This window comes from Lepidochelys kempii, chromosome 11 (assembly GCF_965140265.1).
Source record: "Lepidochelys kempii isolate rLepKem1 chromosome 11, rLepKem1.hap2, whole genome shotgun sequence".
Classification (NCBI taxonomy): Eukaryota; Metazoa; Chordata; order Testudines; family Cheloniidae; genus Lepidochelys; species Lepidochelys kempii.
In genome coordinates, this window is record NC_133266.1 from 77185493 (window position 1) to 77206135 (window position 20643).

General features: G+C 59.2%; 2 protein-coding genes across 10 annotated transcripts in view; one reads left to right on the plus strand and one right to left on the minus strand.

The window, feature by feature from the left end:
- The window catches only part of SLC19A1 (solute carrier family 19 member 1), a 40650-nt gene extending 25124 nt beyond the window's left edge, over positions 1-15526 (plus strand). For both annotated transcript variants that reach the window (XM_073306910.1, XM_073306909.1), the window contains 4 exons: positions 6744-7488; positions 9943-10135; positions 11237-11378; positions 13591-15526. In XM_073306910.1, the coding sequence (XP_073163011.1) occupies positions 6744-7488; positions 9943-10135; positions 11237-11378; positions 13591-13779 (1269 nt within the window). In that variant the 3' untranslated portion in view covers positions 13780-15526. The remainder of the gene's footprint in view (positions 1-6743; positions 7489-9942; positions 10136-11236; positions 11379-13590) is intronic.
- Positions 15527-18669: 3143 nt separating this feature from the next.
- Positions 18670-20643, minus strand: part of COL18A1 (collagen type XVIII alpha 1 chain) — a 242449-nt gene continuing 240475 nt past the window's right edge. For all 8 annotated transcript variants that reach the window (XM_073306919.1, XM_073306918.1, XM_073306917.1 and 5 more), the window contains one exon: positions 18670-20449. In XM_073306919.1, the coding sequence (XP_073163020.1) occupies positions 20236-20449 (214 nt within the window). In that variant the 3' untranslated portion in view covers positions 18670-20235. The remainder of the gene's footprint in view (positions 20450-20643) is intronic.

Here is a 20643-nt window from a genome sequence, read left to right on the forward strand (position 1 = left end):
CTACCCTGCTGCCTGCACCTTCCTGCTGGTGGCAGTGGGGAGGGGAGATGATCTCTGGGCACTGTCACTGGTAACGCTGTCCAGCAACTCTCTCCACTCTGGTGACTAGAGGGCTGTGTCCTCTTGTGCCTGCTCTGACTTGCTGGGATGGTGGCTGCTGGCGCCCCTGTGAGGTGTCCAAAGTGGTTTTCTGAATGACTGTGGAGCTTTGTGGGGCTGCAGTCACAGAATCATAGGACTGGAAGGGGCCTTGAGAAGTCATCTAATCCAGTCCCCTGCACTCATGGCAGGGCTAAGTTTTATCAGACCATCTCTGACAGGTGTTTGTCTAACCTGCTCTTAATCTCCAGTGACGGGGATTCGACAACCTCCCTAGGCAATTTATTCCAGTGCTTAACCACTCTGACAAGAAGTTTTTCCTAATGTTCAGCCTAAACCTCCCTTGCTGCAATTTAAGCCCATTGCTTCCTGCTCTGTCCTCAGAGGTTAAGAAGAACAATTCTTCTCCCTCCTCCTCGTAACAACCTTGTATGTACTTGAAAACTGTTATCATGTCCCTCCCCAGTCTTCTCTTTTCCAGACTAAACAAACCCAGTTTTTTCAATCTTCCCTCATAGGTCATGTTTTCTAGACCTTTAATCATTTTTGTTGCTCTTCTCTGGACTTTCTCCAATTTGTCCACATCTTTCCTGAAATGTGGCGCCCAGAACTGGACACAATACTCCAGTTGAGGCCTAATCAGCGCGGAGTACAGCGGAAGAATTACTTCTCGTGTCTTGCTTACAACAATCCTGCTAATACATCCAAGAATGATGGTCACTTTTTTGGCAACATTGTTACACAGTTGACTCATATTTAGGTTGTGATTCACTATGACTCCCAGATCACTTTCCGCAGTACTCCTTTCTAGGCAGTCATTTCCCATTTTGTATGTGTGCAACTGATTGTTCCTTCCTAAGTGGAGTACTTTGCATTTGTCCTTATTGAATTTCATCCTGTTTTCTTCAGACCATTTCTCCAGTTTGTCCAGATCATTTTGAATTGTAATCCTATCCTCCAAAGCACTTGCAACCCCTCCCAGCTTGGTATCGTCCGCAAACTTTGTAAGTGTACTCTCTATGCCATTATCTAAATCATTGATGAAGATATTGAACAGAACTGGACCCAGAACCGATTCCTGCGGGACCCCATTTGTTATGCCCTTCCAGCATGATTGTGAGTCACTGATAATACTCTCTGGGAACGGTTTTCCAGCCAGTTATGCACCCACCTTATGGTAGCTCCATCCAGGTTGCATTTCCCTAGTTTGTTTATGAGAAGGTCATGCGAGAGAGTCTCAAAAGCTTTACTAAAGTCAAGATATACCACGTCTACCGCTTCTCCCCCATCCACAAGGCTTTTCCCACTGGTAGCAAGGTTCTTCTCTGGGGAGTATCCCAGCACGCAGCCTCTGTGGGCTCTCACTGGATGGGTAACACCCAACCCTCTTCTGCAGTGAGAGGCAGTGTGGAGCTGGACACGTGCAGCTGGGAATGCAGTGGCTGTGTAAGAACAAATAGCAGCAGCTTGGCTGGAGAGCGCCCGTGGCTGGGATCTTCACTGTCTCCTGGTAAAGTTACACTCACTTCTGCTGTGCTCTGCCCCATGCCGACTGCTTAGTTACTGGCCTAGGCAGGCAGCTTGGGAATGGCTGGATGAGCACACTAGCCAGAGCCCCTTCTGTTCTTTATTGTGCGAGAGCAGTGCCTGGTGCCTGAGGGAGAACAGGCCGCATTGTGCCAGGAGCTGTACATGCATGCAGGGAGGGGTGGTTTTATAGAGGGGCACTGAGATAGAGAGAGATTGAGGGCAGATTTTCCAGAGGTCACTCCTAGTGCACACATCTGTGTTACTGCGGGGTTTGGGCCATAAGCTGTGAGGGTCCTGTGCTAACATGGACACCGGGAGAGCTGGCGAGGGCCCTTTCCAGGCCCTTTGCTGAGCCCATGCTAGTTAGGGGAACCCTTTGCCTTTCTCTCTAAGCTCTGGAGTTGAAGCTTGCCTGCTGCTGCCCTGCGTCCTGGCTCTGCTGTGCTCCTCCTCTTTGCTGGTGATTACCCAGAAGCCAATGCACCCCTCGTGGCGTTGTGTGGGGAGATCAGGCAGAGAGAGGCCACGAACCAACGAGCCACGTGGCCTTCCCCTGGAATCCTCCGCCTCCGCCACCGCTACCAAGATGAGGGGAGACAAAGGGGTGGCTGAAGTGTGTGTTTGCAGCTACAGAGATCTTCACATGAGCCAGGAAGCCTCAGCCCTGAGAGCAGAATGTGCCCCTGGCCTGTGCTTCCCCTCTTTACGGGGGTGCTTCCGCCTCCCTGGACCGCCTCTGCAGGCCACCCAGCTCTCTCCTGGCCTCTAGGAGAGGAGGAGACTTTACACTGCTTAAAATACCAGTGGCAACTCTTCACGTTCCCCCAGGCAAGCCACAGAGCTTAGCCCCGTGTCCTGGGCTCTCAGCCCAGGACTGAGCTCCCTGAGGGCGGAGGGCTCCCTGCCCACACCAGTGCCAGCAGCAGAAACGGTCTCTGGCACACGCAGGCCTGGCAGTCACTCCTTCAGTAGGGGGGCCTGGTGGAAACATTCTGCCTCAAGATTGCTCTCTTCTCCCATGGCTGTGACTCCTTCCCCGTCTGTCGCACCAGTCCTGGCCTCCCCCACTGACAGTGCTGTGTGGTGGCTGTCTGCTGTGCCTGTACCCACCGGGCTGTGGCATGGCGGGCCTTGCCCTGAGGCAGTCTCTGACCCTGCAGAGGAGCTGGGAAGCAGTGGGTGGGCGGGTGCCAGGCATTTCCGTGCTGTGGAGCTCTCTGCACCGCCGGCAGGAACACGGGCTTGGCATGGGAGAGGACTTTGGCTCCGTGCTGGCGTGCCTGGGGGGCGGGCCAGGCTGGGAGCCCCGCGCTGATGATTTTCATGCGAAGGAATGCTGAGCTCCGGGCAAAGGCATCTGCTCAGCACTGGGCCCAGCACAAGGTAGGCTGTTGAATTCACCGAGATAAGGGACCCAGGATTTTATTAAGAGGCTTGGCCTCAGTAATGAGGCTGCGGCGAGCGGGCTGCTGCTGTAACCGTGCTTCTAAGACCCCAAAACTCTTGGTAACTTACTCTTGGCGAGGCGGTGCAGGAAATAACTCCATGGAGACACAGCCATCCGAGCACTAGGTGGCTGGCACAAACCGCACGGTGCAAGAGCGCTTTCACTTTATTTAGTCTCAATCACTTCCACACATCCACAACCGGTTCGTAAAACACCCCAAAATCAATAATTACCGAAGTCTGGAGCTGGCTTCGAGTGGTACAAGGACAGCAGGCCAATTGGCCAGTCTTCCTGTCTGCCGTTGAGTACCCTACGGTGTGCCCACGAAGTGCTTCTGCTGCGTCCACCAGCCCCATACTTTCTCTCCTTGTTTGTTTGGTTTAGTGTAACTATAACATGTCAGTAAAAAAATCTGTTAAACAGTTTCAAAGTTTAAACAAGAGGTTTCCTCAAACCATTAGTTAGATGTGTTTTTGAAGAGTCCGCATGTCTTAAGGGCCCTGAGGAACGCATCCCAAAGGGCAGATACAGATAATCTTCCTGTTTTTCTAAATCACATGCATCAGCAATTTCAACAGAGCTCTTACCACGAAGGACAGTGGGTCACCCCCCTGCTTGGCTGCTTGCTCAGCTATGCTAAGGCTGTTGCAGAGGCCTGCTAAGCGCTATTGATTTAGCTGTTTTTGGCAATAAGGATGCTAACCGATATTCCAGTCATTGGTAGTGGTCCCGGCATTTTGATAGTCTGCCAAGATCTCCCTGTACGAAAGGCCACGGTTTTGATTGTGTTACCCGTTTTCCCACTGGCTCCAGCAGAAGCTCTGAGAGTCAGTGTTTGCCCCTGGCTTTCACAGACAGGCCGTGCTGGAATTAACCTGCTGCTCCCCCGCACATTGTGTGGTGCTGGCTGGTCGTCTCCATTTGAAAGGGATCCCACTGCACTCAGTGTGTAGCCTGATCAGTAGAGGGGTGTTACTGGGTGCAAGGTCATCCAGAAGTGCAGCCTAAGCCCTTCCCCAGCTCCCCACTTGTGCCCTGCATCATGTACTTCTATCAACTGAAAGAGGCTCGTGAACGTGCCTGCCTGGTGGGGGGCGGCTTCAGATTCAGGCTGACCACAGGCCCTCCCGCCTACTTCCACCTGAACTGGGGAATGTTTGGTGGGGAGCAGGGCCTGAATCATCCCCCCTTTGGATGTGCCCTGGTGTAGGGAGTGGAGATGCTTCTGTGGCAAAGTGCAGTGTGAGCTGGCTATGGGACAACGGGTTCCTGTGACACTCTGTACCTTGGGGGAGGGCCCTGTGACCCTCCATATTTCTCATTTATATATAATGGTGATCTTGCATATGAAGCACGCCATGTAAGACATCGGGGAAAGGTTATGAGCTGCTGAAAGTCACTGTTCTATCTAAATATGTACATCATTAGAGCATATGAAGTTATGAGATTGTGTAGTATGGTTGTCAGTAAAATGTGGAGTAAGTTGCAGAATCGGCCAGATATTATCTCCCTAGAGACAACAGCGAGGAAAGTAACCAATGTCTGGGCAGGTGACAAATAACCATCAACCACCATTGTTCAGCATGGGAGCTACAGTTCCATGACTCACCAGCATAAGGCCACACCAGGGGTATTGTTCAACCTTGCCTGGGGACTCAGCAATGCCCCCAGACATGCCTGGACTTGAATTCTCCAAGCACATGGACTAAGGCTATAAAACAGAACATAGGGGACCCATGCTTGGCCTTTTCTTCTCCCCGCACTTATGCTGCAAGCAACAAGGACACCGAGAAGACTGAAGACTCCAACAGAAGATACTGGCCCAGGTTTCAAGGGTGAAATCAGTGTATTTTGAACTGCACTATCCAGTGGGGTGAGAAAAGCTGCTTAATTTAGATGTTGCCCAGTCTAATAGGGTGGAGAGTTTAGACTGCGTGTTTATATTTTCTTTAGGTAAGCACTCTGACTTTTTGCCTATCACTTATACTCACTTAACATCTATCTTTTATCGTTAATAAACTTGTTTTACTGTTTATCTTTACCAGTGAGTTTGCCTGCAGTGGCTGGTAAATCTGCTAAGGTTTGGAAAGGCTGGTGTGTATCCACTCTCCATTGATGAAGTAGTGAACCAATTAATAAACTTGCAGTGCACGTTGGTATATTCCTGAGGTACAAGGCTGGGAGATAGGGCGATTTGGCTGGTGCCTTTCTCTGGGTGATTCATGAGTGGCTGTGGGAGCATTCATGCAATCTATACTCCTGGGGGAATTCTGCGCCACTGTGCATGCCCAGAATTTATGTCCCCTGCAGACTTTCTAATGGGGAAGCAAAGGGAAGCCACAAGAGCAGTCATGCGACCCTCCCCAGCAGTATGTTTCGGGTGCCCAGAGCAGCCTGCAGAGAGGTAAATCACTGTGGGGCAGGAGGCGGGACGGGGGAAGACCCGGCTGGTGGCTCCTAGCCTGAGCCGGGCTCAGCTGTTTGGCCTGGCTGGGGCTGGGGAGGATGGGACTTCCTTTTCGCCTGCACAGCATCCAGGGCCAGGTCAGACCCACCCCCAGATTTCTCCCTGGCTGCAGGAGCAGGAAGCTCTGCAAACTCCGCCCCCTACCCCCGCTTCCTGCAGCTATCGCTGCTCAGCTGCAGGGGAAGAGATCCCTATACCCAACCCTCGTGCATACAGACCCACTCATACCCAGACCCTCCTGCTGAGCCCCCTCCCCCCCGATGATCCCCACTCCCCCTGCACCTGGATCTCCACTCCACGAAGCCCCACTCACCCAGCATCTGGACCCTCCCCTTAAACCCCCAACACTCAGACCCCCTGCTAAGCTATATCCCCCCACCCCCCTCCCGCTGAGCCCCAACCACCTTCACCTGGGCCCTCCTGCAGAGTCCCATTACCGTTGCACGCAGAACCCGCCAAGAAGCCCCTGTGCATCTCGATTGCCCCTGCACCCAGATCCTCACCTGGCAGAGTTCTTGGCTGCTGTGCTGGAAGCCCTGGCTGGGTGATGAGGAATTTGGGGTGTTTCTGACTCCAACAGTTTGCTGAAGTGCCCAGCCCTCAGGGCTCCAGAGCAGACCGGCTTCCAAAGCTCAGCTCGTGCAGTCCTGTTGCTAGAGCAGTGGTGCCCAAACTTTTCCTCTTGCGCCCCCCGACCTGTAATAGCATGTGTCTGTGCCCCCACCCCGGGCCCGGCGCCGAGTCCTGGTGGCCGGGAGCTGAAAGCAGGGGCCCGTGGCCGGGGCTGAGGGCCAGGAGCAAAGCTGGGACTCCTGCTCTGCCTGGGGTTTGGGGCCAGGGGTGGGGTTGGGGCAGAGCTGGGGCTCCCTCCCTGCCCCTTTGGGGGGGGCTGGCCCGGGCCCTGCCATGCCCCCCTGGATGTTCTTCCGTGCCCCCACAGAGTTTGGGGACCACTGAGCTAGAGCACTGCAGCGCAGAGCTGTGATGTGTGGGGGGGCTAAAACGAGGTGCCAGGATCCGTATTCAGGCGTCCGGGGTCAGCCTGGTCCCAGCCCCCCAGTCAGAAGGTGGAGCCGCCACCAGCCTGCCCCACGTCCTAGCGTACCTGGCTCTGCAGCCTTCCCGTGGCGATGTGGATGTGAGCGTTGGGGCCCAGAGCGTGCCCGTGTCCTGCTCTCACTGGTTTGCGTTGCCTTGCAGGTGACCAACGAGATCACTCCCGTCCTGTCCTACTCCTACATGGCCGTCCTGGTGCCCATCTTCCTGCTGACGGATTACCTGCGCTACAAGCCGGTGCTGGTGCTTCAGAGCCTGAGCCACATCTCCATCTGGCTGCTGCTGCTCTTCGGCACCGGTATCCTGGCCATGCAGTTCATGGAGTTCTTCTACGGCATCACCATGGCGGCCCGCGTGGCCTACTCCTCCTACATCTTCTCCCTGGTCTCCCCCTCGCAGTACCAGCGCATGGCCAGCTACTCCCGCGCCGCCGTGCTGATGGGGGTCTTCACCAGCTCCGTGCTGGGGCAGCTCTGCGTCACCGTGGGCGGGGTGCCCTTCATGACGCTCAACTATGTCTCGCTGGGGTTCATGCTCTTTGGGCTCGTCCTGACGCTCTTCCTGGAGCAGCCCAAGCGAAGCCTCTTCTTCAACCGGAGTGATGGCCCCTCGCCCTCGGAGCTGGACAGAATGCAACCCGTCGGGGGCAAGCCAGTGCCCCCCGCGCCCTCCCGCTGGCGCAGCTCAGCCCTCTTCCGTATGCTGAGGGAGCTCGGCACCATCGCCAAGCTGCCCCAGCTGCGGCTCTGGTCCCTCTGGTGGATCTTCAACTCTGCCGGCTACTATCTCATGCTCTATTACGTGCAGCTCCTGTGGAATGAGATTTACCCTACCACGGACAACAGGAAGGTCTACAACGGCGGGGTGGACGCTGCCTCAACGCTGCTCGGTACACGGCCCTGTCTGCCTCCGGGGGTCCCCCTCTCTCCCCTGCAGTGCGTGGTGTCCAAAGGGGTCTCGGGGGCTCTTGTAGTGCTACCCGGCAGGGGGACAGAGGGAGGGGCTCTGGAGGCCAAGGGGATTATGAGGCACGAGCCCCACTCTCGGCATGTTCTGAGCCAGGCACTCGTTCCCCAGGAACGCGCCGCATGTGACCTCGCTGAGCTTTCTGAAACAAAAGCTGCTCGGCCCAGGGGATTAGCTCCCAGCTGGATGCGAGTCGCTGCTCACAGCCTGCCTCCCTCACACTGCGTGTCCCAGCCCGGCATGTTTCTGTGCCAGGCAGGCCCCTGCTGGAATGGGAGCGGGCAGGGTCTAGGAGTCCCTGCCAGGCAAAGGTCTTCTCTGCAGCACAGAGCGTCCCATGACTTAGCGGATGAGATGCCAACCCCTGTGTGTATGCTCCGATTTGGGTTTAAGAGCCATTTAAACTTGTCTCTAATTGACGTAAACTAGACCCCAAATTGGTTTAACCCCAAATCAGCATCCACACAAGGGGTTTGCTCCCATTTAACTAAACCAGTTTGTTGTCTCTCCGGTTGTCACATGGGTGCAGCTTGCCCATGTAGCCACGGGCTGAGTGCAGGAGCCCGGCAGACAATCTGCCCCCAGACTGGAGAGCTTCACCTCCGTTTTCATGAGCACTGAGCTCACGATTTAATCTGGCAGCACGGAGGCTGTCTGAGCTGTTGCACTCAGCCGAAGCATGCATGGCATAGCAGCCTGCAGAGGGCACGCCCCGAGTCAGTCCCACAGTTCCAGCTGTAGCCAGAGCTCTGGGGCTGTACCGCGTTGGTTCTGGAGGGTGCCGTGGTAAAGCTGGGCCTGTCCATGCAGCAGCAGGTTGGGAAAACACTTAGCCAGGGGGCATCCCTAGCCACTGAACCTCCTCCCAGGGACTCTCTGAGTCAAAACTCCTGGGTATGCAACAGCTCATGCCTGTTAACCTCATGGCACGTGGGCCATGCTCCTCATGGGACGCATCTGGACTCCGCAGGCAGCTGAGGTGGCTGTGTGCTGCTCCCGAGGGGCATCCCGGGTTGTGAGACACCTTGCCACCACCTGCCCTGAGCAGGAAGCCGTCTTGTCTGTGCCTGTGTAGCAGCCTCTGGACCCACAAGCACTGACTTCCCGGTCTCCGCAGACTCGCCCCCCCGGTGCAGGCTAGTGACAGACACACAGCAAGCCCCGAGTCCTTGGCGCAGCCCCTGTCACTGCCATGCTCAGAAGTGACCAGGTAAGCTGTTCCCGGAGAGACAGCGTGCACCCAGCTTGACTGGCACCGCTCAGGGTCAGGCCTTCAGAACAACTCGGCACGGAGAGCTGGTCAGAGTGACAACAAACAGAAGTTTATTTACGAAGGTTAAAATTTAAGAGCTCCGGTAATAAGAACACCAGGTGACGTGTAAAACAAAGGGGATAACGCTTCTTAGAGTCTCAACTGAACTCTGCCAGGCTAAAGTCCTTGTCTACAGCACCTTCTGCCCCCGAACAACCGCCCCAGAGCACAAGCCCACATGGCCCGCTAGTGTCCTCGGTGAACGATGAGCCAGGGGTCTGAGCCCCTTCTGAAGTGCAGCCCCTCGTAAGGCTCTTCTCCCCCATTGCTTGTCCTCGGGTGAGCTCCCCCTTGCTTTCCCGTCAGCCTGCTTTTCCTGTTCACTTCACATGCCAGTGGGGCTTGCATCATCGCTGTCCATCAGGGAGAGGGGACTAGCCAGGCATGTGTCGGGCACAAGCCCAGGTTGTCCACAGGGCTTTGGGACAAACTTTAAAACATGATTTCAGCACATCCGCATACTTCCTTTGCTAGTGACAGTACATGCATTTCACAATGGCATTAGCCAGCAGTGTGTCAGCACTTGGGCCCTCACAGGACGCTCTGTGGATCAGTCCTAGGAGCGCAGCGTGTTGGGGGCAGTGAGTTTGTCGGTCCGGGAGGAGTTGCTGGCAGAGAAGTGAGTCCTTTGCCGTTTTGCATCGAGGGCTGGCTGAAGGGAGGTGACAGAGAGCGGTGATGGCTGCATGGCAGGCCGCAAGCGCTTAGCGCGGCCCCCCAGACTCCACGCTCACAGCCGTACTGGTGCCTGCCAAGTGAGTGTGTCCCACGGGAAAGGCAGAGCCAGGGCTGTGCTGGACGCGGCAGGGCTGGGAGGGCAGTGCCGTGGCAGAGTGACCGTGAATGCCCTGGGCCTGCTGCTCATTCTCTGGGGCAGACGGGCAGGTGAGCGCTGTGCTTACAGGGGCCCAGCTGCATGCATCTGTTCTTTGCGTGCTGCCATCTCTGTGTGGCCCCGGGTTACTTCCTGTCACCGCGGGACCAAGTGCAGCCAGGCAGGCTCCTGCCCCGGGCACGGGCCTACCCTGCGGGCAGGCTGCAGTCACTGACGCCTTGTCTCCCCAGGTGCCATCACCGCCTTCTCTGCGGGCTACGTGAAGATCCGCTGGGCCCTGTGGTCGGAGCTGGTGATTGGCGGCGTGACGGCCTTCCAGGCGGGGCTGCTCTTGCTGATGAGCACCACCAGCAACATCTGGCTCTGCTACGGGGCCTACATCCTGTTCAGGGGCTCCTACCAGTTCCTGGTGCCTATAGCCATGTGAGTTGGGGGGGTCTCGCTCTGCTGGGTCCCCCACTAGTAACACGGACACAGGTGTATAGTCCTGGCTGCAGCTGGACGCCGGGTCTGCCACGCCCCCCCCGGCAGGCGCGCTGGTATCAGAGTGCAAAGAACGTGGGCTGCGGCGAGGGGCTGGTGGCTGGCCCTGAGCTGCGCCTGGGGGCTGGGCTCCCAGCAGAGGGACAGGGCCAGTGCAGCCGGGGCTTTCCGGTGGGGCCCCTCCGCCCACATCCAGAGAGGCCTGCTGACCCTTGCTCCCCAGGTTGGCGCAGTGCCTACTGGGGTGGGTGTCACAGGGGGTTCGTGTGAGTTGTAGGTGGGACCGTTTCCAGTGATGTACCTCCCAAGCCCCTGGCCCTTGACTGGTCCAGGCCTGGGCTGGTGCAGGTCACGGCCGTGCTGGCAGTGCCATGGAGGCAGCTCGCATGGCACCGGCCTTCTCCAGCCCCTTACAGGCGTGGGCACAACGGCACCACTCCCTGCAGCCCAAAGCACATGGAACCGGAGCCTGCAGGAGTCCCGGGCCCGCAGCACCCCCAAGCACAGCCTCTAGGGCTTAGATGGGCTCGAGCTGCCCTGGTGCGGAGGGGGCAGGTCTGCCTCCCTGAAGGCTGAAGCAGCGGAGAGAAGCCCACTGGGCCACGGGCACTGCACAGTTAGAAGCAGTGCCAGGCTCTGCCAGCCTAGGGCAGGAGGTGGGCATGCCAGGAACGCCACGTGGCGTATTTCCTGTGGGATTTTGGGAGGTGCTGAGTGAGCACAACCTCTCAGACCCAGGGCGCCTTGAGTGCTCCCGTAACTAGGCGCTTGGTAACGCCCACCCTGTGCCTCTCATAGAGATCCCAGCTGGGTCGCACAGGCCCTAGCCAGGAGCTCCCACCCCTGCCCTATAAACAGACGGACATGTCACATGCACGTGGGGACGGATCCCCTCGGCCAGGCCAGGCAGGGCGCTCGTGGCACTGGCTGAGGAGCTGGCCGTACGTTCGCCGCCAGACACAGACGCCCCGTCGGTATTTGTACGGTCGTGGCTTTGCCTTGCCCCGCTGAGTGATTGCTTTCTCCTCGCTTTGATGGCAGTTTCCAGATTGCCACCTCCCTCTCCAAAGAGCTCTGTGCCCTGGTGTTTGGCGTGAACACCTTCTTTGCCACCGTCCTGAAGACCATCATAACCATGATCATATCAGACAAGCGGGGCCTGGGCCTTTCGGTGCATCCGCAGGTAAGGGGGCTGCTCAGCTGCCCCTGGGGAGCCGCGCAGGAGGCCGAGCGGGTCGGGTTGCCCCAGGCTGAGAAGCCTATGGAGGGGCTGGTTGGTAGCTGGGCAGGATAAGGGAACCCCGTGACCACTGTTCCCCCTGAGCTGTGCGCATGTGCACACAGACCCTGAACCCCGTGCACACGGCACGCACAACAATTTGCACAGAAGACATTTTTTGCGCACACGGCCTGTGAAAAATTAGAGGGAACTTTGCCCCCAACAGCCATGAAAGTAGCCCCATGGCGGGCAGGGCAGGGGTGTGACTGGCGATCGGTATTGCTCGCCTGGTTTGCCATCTGGCTCTGCCCTGGCTGGTTACTGCTCCTGTCCGAGACCCGTGTCATGTTTAAACCCCTTTTGCACTTGAGCGGGCCCCTGCCGGATGGCGCTGCCGGCCAAGTTAGCTCATGCCAACGTGTGGGCCCCCAGCCTGGCTTCCTCCCTGCCCCTTCCCCATTGTTAGGGAAGCACCTGCTACCACCTCAGCTGCAAACAACTCCCCCCCCGTGTGCATTCCCGGCTGACGTACCTGTGCGGCATTGAGTCAGCCCAAGAGGGTTAACTTCACCATGTGCCCCATTTTTAAAGAGCCCTAGAGCCCCAGCAAAGCCTTGGAAAGTGCCCTCAGCCCACTGTGCGCGGGGACCAGTGCCCTGGCTGGCTTGGACAGGGAGTGGTTCATGCTTTGCCGGGGAGCCAGGTCTGTGCTTTTCTGCTGCTCACTTTCCCAAATGGGAGCTGAGCCCGAGGGCTGCCGAGTTCCCCAAGCCCTGGGAAATGAACACTTGCTTAGGAGCAACTCACTGGGGAAAAAGGCTGATGGAAAAATAGGGCACCCTTCCAAGGAGGTTGGTGGGTGGACAGGGGCAGAGTTAAGGTTGTTTGGGCCAATTTAATAGCGCTCCTGTCATAGAGCCACCACTCACCTGGAGCACCCTCTAGTGACAGGCCATGGCATGACTAGTGTGCCTGCCTCAGTTTCCTTCCCAGGTAACCCAAGGACTCTACACTAGGCTCTCTTGCCTTGGTAGTACCCCTCCTTGGGGCTGGTTTATTACAAATTTTCCAAAACATAACTCCCCAAACGGTGTAGTTATCAGTCCAGTGTACGTAGTCTTTAAACTCCCATGACGTGACCCCCCACATATCACACGCCAGCATCTTCTGCCTCACCTGGGCTCCTCTGGTGTCCTGCCAGGACACCCCCCAAGCCGTCAGCTGGAGTGCAACCCTGCTGTTCCCAGCGGGACCCAAAGCCTTTCCGGTCAAAGGGGGGGGTTTCACTCCAGCCTCTCATCCTTGCCAGTAAAGCATCCCTCACTCTCCTCAGCCCACTCTCTCGTCTCCTGGGTCCAGCCCTCCATTGTGGGGACAGGGCCAGCCTTAGAGAAAATGGCACCCTAGGCGAAAATGTATTTTGGTGCCCCAGCCCGCGCTGCCTCCCCCCATCCCCCCATTGCCCCTGGCCCCCCTATTGCCCCAAGCTCCCTTCCGCGGCCACGCGCCCCAGGCTTGCCCTGCTCCTTGCCTCTTGACCAGGGCGCCCTGGGCGGGGATGTCAGGGGGAAGCTCATCCACTGCTTCCGGGCCTCTGCCCGCAGCTTCAAGCCAGCAGGCACCTTCCTCTGCTGCTCTCCTGGCCTTCCCCGGGAAATGCCTGCATCTCCCTTCTGGCAGCTCTCACCGGTCCCACGCCTGCCCGCCAGGGTCTCTGACACTCAGCCCCCGCCAACCTTTTCGGTCACTCTGGCTGCCCTGCCCTCTTGGCTGGCTGGCAGGGTGCCCCTGTGCTTTGCTGGCAGAGGGCTGCCCCCCAGGCTGGGCCCAGTGGCTGGGGGAGGCCCAGCTCCTGTTCTCAGCGCTGGTGAGCGAGAGCTGCAGCCCACAGGGAACAGCCCGCTTACGGCTGTTCCCTTAGGTTGTGCGCTCGCCATGATTTTCCGCTGCTTTTCCAGGCCCTGGTGCAGCCGGGCCCCCCCCGTCACATCACACAGCAGTTATCAGGGAGCTACGCGGCTACCTGCCGCTGGGTACAGAAAGTGCAGGGAGGGGCACGGGGTCAGCCCTGCCCCCCCAGCTACCGTTAACCTCTTGGTGCCAGCCAGCAAGGCAGGGCTGGGTGACTGGCGGGGGGCAGGCGGTGGGTTTAACCTGGGCGCTCTCTCCCCCCCAGTTCTACGTGTACTTCGCCTACTTCACGCTGCTGGCGGTGGCGTACCTGGGGGCAGCGGTGTGCGAGGCCGTGAGGCGCCGCCGGGGCAAGGTGCCGCAGGAGCCGGCCTTCGCCAAGGAGCTCTGCAGCCCCGCTGAGGAGGCGCCGGGGAAGGAGAGGAGCTCGGAGCCGGGCAGCGTGCACATCTGAGAGAGGAGACGCGAGGGAGCGGCCTGCATGCAGACCCCAGCCCCATCACCGTCCCAGCCAGCAGCCAGCCCTGCCGCGGTCCTCTCACCTTCCTCGCGCTGTCAATGCGCAGCTGAGAAAGCCGGGAGCGCAGGCCAGGGAGGGGCTGCAGGCCTGTCCTAGCTCGTAGGGGCCGCCCATCCCCGGGCTGTGCTCACCCTCGGCCCCCAGGCTGCCACTCCTGCCCACGCCGCCCCTCCCATCACAGCCTCAGCGCCGGCAGAAGCTGCACCGTGCAGACCTGTGTTACGAACGGCCTGTTTGGACAGAACGGCGCCAGCCCGGAGTCCCGTCCCAGCGCCAGGCCTGCTGCTTTGAGTGCCACGGCTCCGTTACTGATGTGGTTCCTGGGCCGGGTTTTCCAGACACTTGTGCATGCGCACACATGCTCATTGGGGGTGACCTGTGCCAAGCTAACCAGGAAATCGGGGGGGCGGGGGCTACACCCAAGATGTTGCTAAGACAAGCCATTGGGGCCCTCTGGTGTCAGCCCTCATGGGTCCTGTGTTCCAGCTTTGCCCCACAAGGGCTAGAAGTGTGCTCTTTGTAGTGAAAGCTGAGGGTCCCGTGTAATCACCTGACTCCAGGCTCTGGGGCTTGGAGCACTGCACCCGATTGCCCCTCCCCCCATGCGCTGCTTCGGCAACGGTCTGAATGGCACCTGTGCAGCCGCTGCAGCTGCTCTTGCCCCAGCCAGCTGCTTCCACCCTAGCTCCCCCAGGCCCCTCTGGCGCTGAATCTGCTGCCGCCCTAGGGGGCCAGCCCTGCCCTCCCCGCACACGGGTCTGTAGCTTTACAGCATGGCCCACAGAGCAGCCTTGCTCTGTGCTACGGGGCTGGAAAGTCCTGGCGTAACCTGGGGCCTTGTGGCATAACTACGGCGCATGCTGCATACGTCCAGGGAGCTTCGACCCAAGCGGGACCGTGGTTGGCTCTCCTTGCCCCCCCCCCCCCGGGCAGCCGTGGGGACTGGGTCGGGCTGAGCAGGTGATGTGTGCCTGGCATACATCAGCTGACTGTAACAGATGGCCCGGGGGGGGTCCTGTAAGCACAGGGGAGCTGCTGGCAGCCCAGCACAGGGCTAGGGGCCCATTGCTGCCCTTAGACGCTGTGCTCCTCTGGGGCCTGCAGCCTGCACAGTGGTGCAGCGGTGGCCACCGGGGCAGGGCAGCTCAAGACCACAACCCTTCTGTGCTGGGGCGTGGCACACAGCAGCCTGCGTGCCCGCGGCCTGGTGGGCAGTGCTGGCTGGCTGCGCACGCCCACGTGCCCTTGGTGTCTGGGGGAGGTGCCTGGCCAGTAGCAGACACCCCGCTGTGACAATCTGCTGAGCGCCCAGCCTTGTGCGCCATGCCGTTCCCCTTCCCCTGCCCCCAGCCCCAGCCTGGGGGCGTTTTAATACTGCTAAGCTGCCTGCCAGCTCCCAGCCATGCCAGCAAACACTGCAGGGCTCTGCCAAGCCAAACCGTGCCTTAAACTGTGAACCTCCCAACAGCATCTCCCATCGGCGGCCAGCCCCTGGCTGCACACGCTCACGCAGTAGTAAGGTTTTTGCTGCTTTAAAGAGCCCATACACTGAGCCTGCTAGGTTCCTGGGGGCGCACACAGGGCTAAGTGCTACCACGGGTCAGGAATAAAGCTGGACGGTTACACGCAAGCAAAAGTAAAATGACCCCGTGTGGCCTAAAACCCAGTGGACCAACTGAGCCTCTCATTCAGCGCCGTGTTTCTCGCCAAGAGGCTGGCCCAGCACAGCTGGCCGGGCTCCCAGGCAGGCCCTGCGCAGAGGGCAAAATGCTCGGGCCTGACATGGCACCCAAAGGTCCGTGACCCTGTGACAAGAGGGGGCCCGGTTCCCGGTGATGTCCCAGCCCCTGCTGCCTTGTAAGTAACTAACACAGCCAAGCCCTAATGCTCCCTTGAGGCTGGAGACAGGGAGGGGTCTGCCTCCCGCCCGCCCGGGCCCTTTCGCCCCGTTGGGTCAGACTTTGACGCGTACTAACAATGAGTAGCCAAGGCCTCAGCCCCGGTTACTACGGATGTTACGCTGACCTCGCTCACCAGCATGCCACGGGCCTTCAGAAGAGAGAGGCCGGATGCCCAGTAAACCAGGCTGTCACCGCGGTGGGTAGATGCCACGCTGTCTGCGCCCCTGCGTGTTCACCTGGAGTCCCTTCGCGGTAACTGCCCCTGCCCTGGCTCTGCCCGCCGCCGGGCTGGGCAGATAAGCCCATGCCCAGCCTGTGTGCGCGACGTGCCCATGGCAGGCCTGACAAGCACAGCAAATCCCTAGGCCTCTCTCTCGTGCCCGCCCACGCTGTGTCACTGGGCCCCGGCACTGCTGAGCCCCAGGGCTTGTGTGGCCAGCAGCCCCCCCCGAGGGCTGGCGCACCTGGGATGGGATGCTGGCTGGAAAGGCCCTGCCTGCCTATCGCCCCTCTCCCCAGGGTGCATTGCTGGCCACCCTGGCAAGGGCAGCTGCCCTTGCCTCATCCGCGTGCCTGGTACCGGCTGAACTCTGAGCTGGCCTCCAGCAGGAAAGGGCCCTGGGGGCTGGGCATAGGTCAGGGTGTCCCAGGAGCCTGGACTCGACCCCTGCCCCCAACACCCTCACTCCCAGCCAGGGCCCGTGTGCCATTGCTCCAGCCCAGCCCCAGCGCAGGGGGTCACCCTGATGAAAGAGGGATCTACCCCCCCCAACGGAGGCCCCTTTCCCTGCACAGCTCCAACCCACCGCCTGCTGCCCCCTCCCAGCTGTACATGCACCCAGGCAGCTGGGCCCCGGCACTGGCCAACAAAGCCTACTGCATGGCCACAGCACCTGGGGCTGGGAGGCCCTGGGCGCTGCTGGGATCCAACACCCTCTTTGGGATTTCAGGGCCTGCCCTTAGCTCCCAGGTGTTCAGCTCCTCACTTTCCTAACCCCTGCTGGTCAGTTGGAGAGAGACTCTGGGTGGCACCGCAGTGCCAGGGGCACCATGGCACTGGGGGCCCAGGGCTCCATCTGGTGCTAGGGCTGCAGGGACCTGGGGTGTCATCTGGCACCATGGCACGAGGGACATGGGGGCTCTGTCCAGTACTGCGGCGCTAGGGGCTGCGGGGAGCCGGGGCTCTGTCCGGCACTAGGGGGCATGGGACCGTCTGGCAGCACAGCATGGGGCTCCATCCGGCACCATGCTGCTTGTGCCCGGCAGCAAAAGGGGAAGCAGCGAGCTGGTGCGGGGCTGGATATAACATCAACACTGACTGCTAGGCCTGCACTCAGTAGTTATTGACATTTCACCTTTCCATGGGGAGCCGCAGCTCGGGCTGGGCTGGGGTCTCGCTGAGTAAGTTCAGGGTCCCTCGACCTGTGGCCATGGAGCCGGGGAATTGGCTCCTAGCACAGCACCCCAGGGGCAGCCCTTGGGCCTCTTCCTGTAGCCAGCCCGAGCCCAGGCAGTGTCCACCTGCACCGCACAGCCTCGGGGGGGTCTCAGCTTCCCGGGCACTCACACGGCCCAAGGAACGCAGAGCCTGGGAGTTGAGGCTTGCCAGTCCCGAGCCAAGGGCCTTGTCACGCCAGCGGCAGGGCTGTGACTGAGGGGCCAATGCAACAGGAAAGCTGGGGCGGGCAGGGGGTGTGTGCGCAAGTTATTAGGCTACTGCCGCATCAGCATCCTGAGGGGTCTCATGGTACCAGCCTAAAGGTGTGGGGAACCCCCCAACCGCCTTCCCATCAACCACGAAACCTGGCTCCACTCCAACAGGAGCCAGACATTTCTCTGAACAAGAGCACCCAGAGTGACCCCAATTAACCACGACTAGGCTTTGCCAAATTCATGGTCCACTCTGGTCAAGTTCAGCCATCTGATTTTAAAAGGTCAATTTCATGCTTTCAGATGTGTTGGTGTAACCGTGGGGGTCCCAACCCAAACCGGGGGTCTGTCTTTGCAGCTGGGCGGCCAGAGAGCAGCGGCTGCTGTCCGGACACCCAGCTCCAAAGGCAGCAGCCTGGCCAGCAGAGCACAGAAGAGAGGATCACAAGGTATGGGGAGTCATCACTTTTCCGGGGGCAGGGCCGGCCTTAGAGGAGGGCAACTGTGATCATGACACCATGGTCCCCCACAGCCTGCTCAAGGCCCCTTTAACCTGAGTGCTGGGCCCAAAGCCAGAGAAGGGCAAGGCTGAGGGCGCCCCAGCCAAGGGCTCCTACCATGAACCAGGCTCCAGCTGCTAGTCCCGGCCGGGCTGGGGAGAGATGGGACTTCCTCTTCCCCGGCACAGACAGCATCAGACCCACCTCTGGGAACCTCCCCCGGCTGCAGGAAGCTCCACGGCTGCTCTGACTCCACAGCCCACCCTCACATCTGTGCTGCCCTCAGAGCTGGGCTCCCAGTCAGCCAGGTCCCGGCCCTGGGAGTGGCCTCTGCAGGAGAGGAGGAAATCCCTCCCCAGCCCAGCCCAGGCACTGGAGTCTGGCACAGGACAGGAGCCCCCCTCCCCTAAAACAGCAAGATTTCACAGTCCCTGATGTGTTTTTCATGGCCGTGAACTTGGTAGGGCCCCAGTGATGACATTCTGGAAGGGACAGTAAATCTCATGTCTCAGGGTGTCAGCCAGACTCGAATAGAAACCAGAATGAGACCAAACGTGGATACTGCACAAGACGAAACTCAGATCTGCTCCTTGCAGGTGTTCCTCTGACCTTCCACTTGGAGGAAGCCAGAGTCCAGCTGCCTGCATTTCTTAAGGGCTAGCGACCATGCATTCACACCCTCTTCGCAGCCAAGTGACTGGGAGTACAAGAGGAGACGTTCCTTTATTCAGTGCCTTTAGAAAAGGTTTAAAGAACACAACTGACAAAAAAAACAAAAATCCACAGGCTTTAAATTGCATTAATTACACAAATACAGTAGACAAGAAGAAATGGAAATTGTGTGACTTGCACAGCCTTTATGGTAATAATTTCAGTACAATAAGAAGCTAGTTAAAAATTTAGCACCTCAGATTTCCAAAACTGATTAAAAAATCCTTTAGACATTAGTGCTTCACAAGTACGGTACATGAGGAGTATAAAAGTGTGTGGAAGGCTTCTGGCTTGGAGGTGGGACGTTCTCCTGGAGATGATGCTCAGCTGCAACATGGGACCTTAAATCCCACCCCCAGACTTGCCCGTCGCGGGCTGGGGCTCCCTCTGGCAGTCAGGGTGTATGGCAGCGAAGAAGCACCTCCACCCCGTAATGCTCATGGAGGTCACAAACCCTCCTGGCCCTGACGCTCAGTATTGCTAGAACAGGTACTTTTCGATCTGCCCTCTGGAAACTGTCAAACTTCCCCCACCCCCAAGCAAAGGAGAGTACATCCAGTCCCCTCGTCAGCGCACGCGCCCTGACCAGAGTAAGGCACATGGTGGCCAGGGTTTGGTGTGGATCGGCTGGGCTAGCCTGTGGAGGGGACGCCCGGCTAGCCAGTGCCCTGCGATGGAGAAGGCACTGCCCAGAACAGTTGGGGTGGGGAGTCGGGCTCCATTCGACTTTCCTCTTATAACAAACCCGTTCCGTTCTTCCGAAAAGGACCCGAGTCTGCTTTCAAAGGACAACCCGCCCCTCTGAACGGCTCCCAAAGTACTGCCCCACTGCCAGCTTACCCATGCCATGGGGGGAACCCACTTCTCACTACCCACTGCGGGGAGCAGGGCTCTGCTGGCAGGAACCCCACTGCCAGCTCAGAGGCGCCTGTGGCTGGGGGCCTGGCCCCACTCCAGCTGCCCTGGAACAGGGGGAAGAGGGGAGGTGAAGCCAGGGGCTATCAGACCCAGCCGAGGGGGAAGCCGACCCGCAGACAGGGACACAGCTAGAGACTCGGGGCCTTTCGCCCAGCTGAGTCCCTGCAGGGTGCGTGGTCCGCGACAGACAGCAAAGCCCTGGGATGCCCTCAGACCGTGCGGTGACAGCCCACCCTGCTCCGGCTGCTCCCGAGGCCAGAGTGCTGTCCAGCGGGGGCAGTCACCCACCCCACAGCGCGAGGACCGGCCGTGCAGCCAGCTCTCCAGCTGGGCCTCCCTGTCTCCACGCAGAGCATCTTGTGCTCCAGCACCCTGCGTGGGGACCGCGGGGCCCTCCCTGGGGCGACCGTCCTAGCAAGGGGGCAAAGGGAACCAAGGGGAGTTCACCCAAGAATACAACTAACCTGGTTAAATATGAGGGGGATTAAAAGAGAGCGCCCCGCTGCATCTGCAACGGAGATGAGGAGACGGTCAGCACAGCCAGCCGGCTCAGCCCTCCACATGCTGGCCGGCGCCGGGCTGGAGTTTCAAACTAGCTCAACACTCTTTGGCTTTTCATCTGCTTCTCTGGGAATGGCTGTGTGAAGGGGGAAGCAGCTGCCCCATGGGGGTCCCACCTCTCTGTGCTCCGAGGCGCGGGCGGGGGCAGGTCACTTTTTGGAAGAGGTCATGAAGCTGTTCTCGATACACAAGACGATGAAGGCGTTCTGGCAGCTGCTCACCTTCTGCTCCAGGAGCTTGCCCGAGGCCAGCGAGGAGGCCTGGCCCGTCACCACGCTGTTGTCCGTCCTCCATGTCTCGCAGTAGCTCTCTGTGAGCCGGTGGCCCTTGGCGTCAGAGCCGTGCCACACGTTCTTCTGAGGCCTGCAACACAAGACAACAGCTCACTGCCAAGCCCGTGGGCAGGAGCAACGGCTGGAGTGACACGGTTTGCCGAGAGACCCTCCCAACCAACCCTGGCCTCCCTTCCAGGAGCAGCAGGCTAGGCTGGAGCCGCCAGTGCTCCCTCCCTGCAGCTTCCCGGGTGGCAATGAAACACAAAACCCCGACTGCAGGGA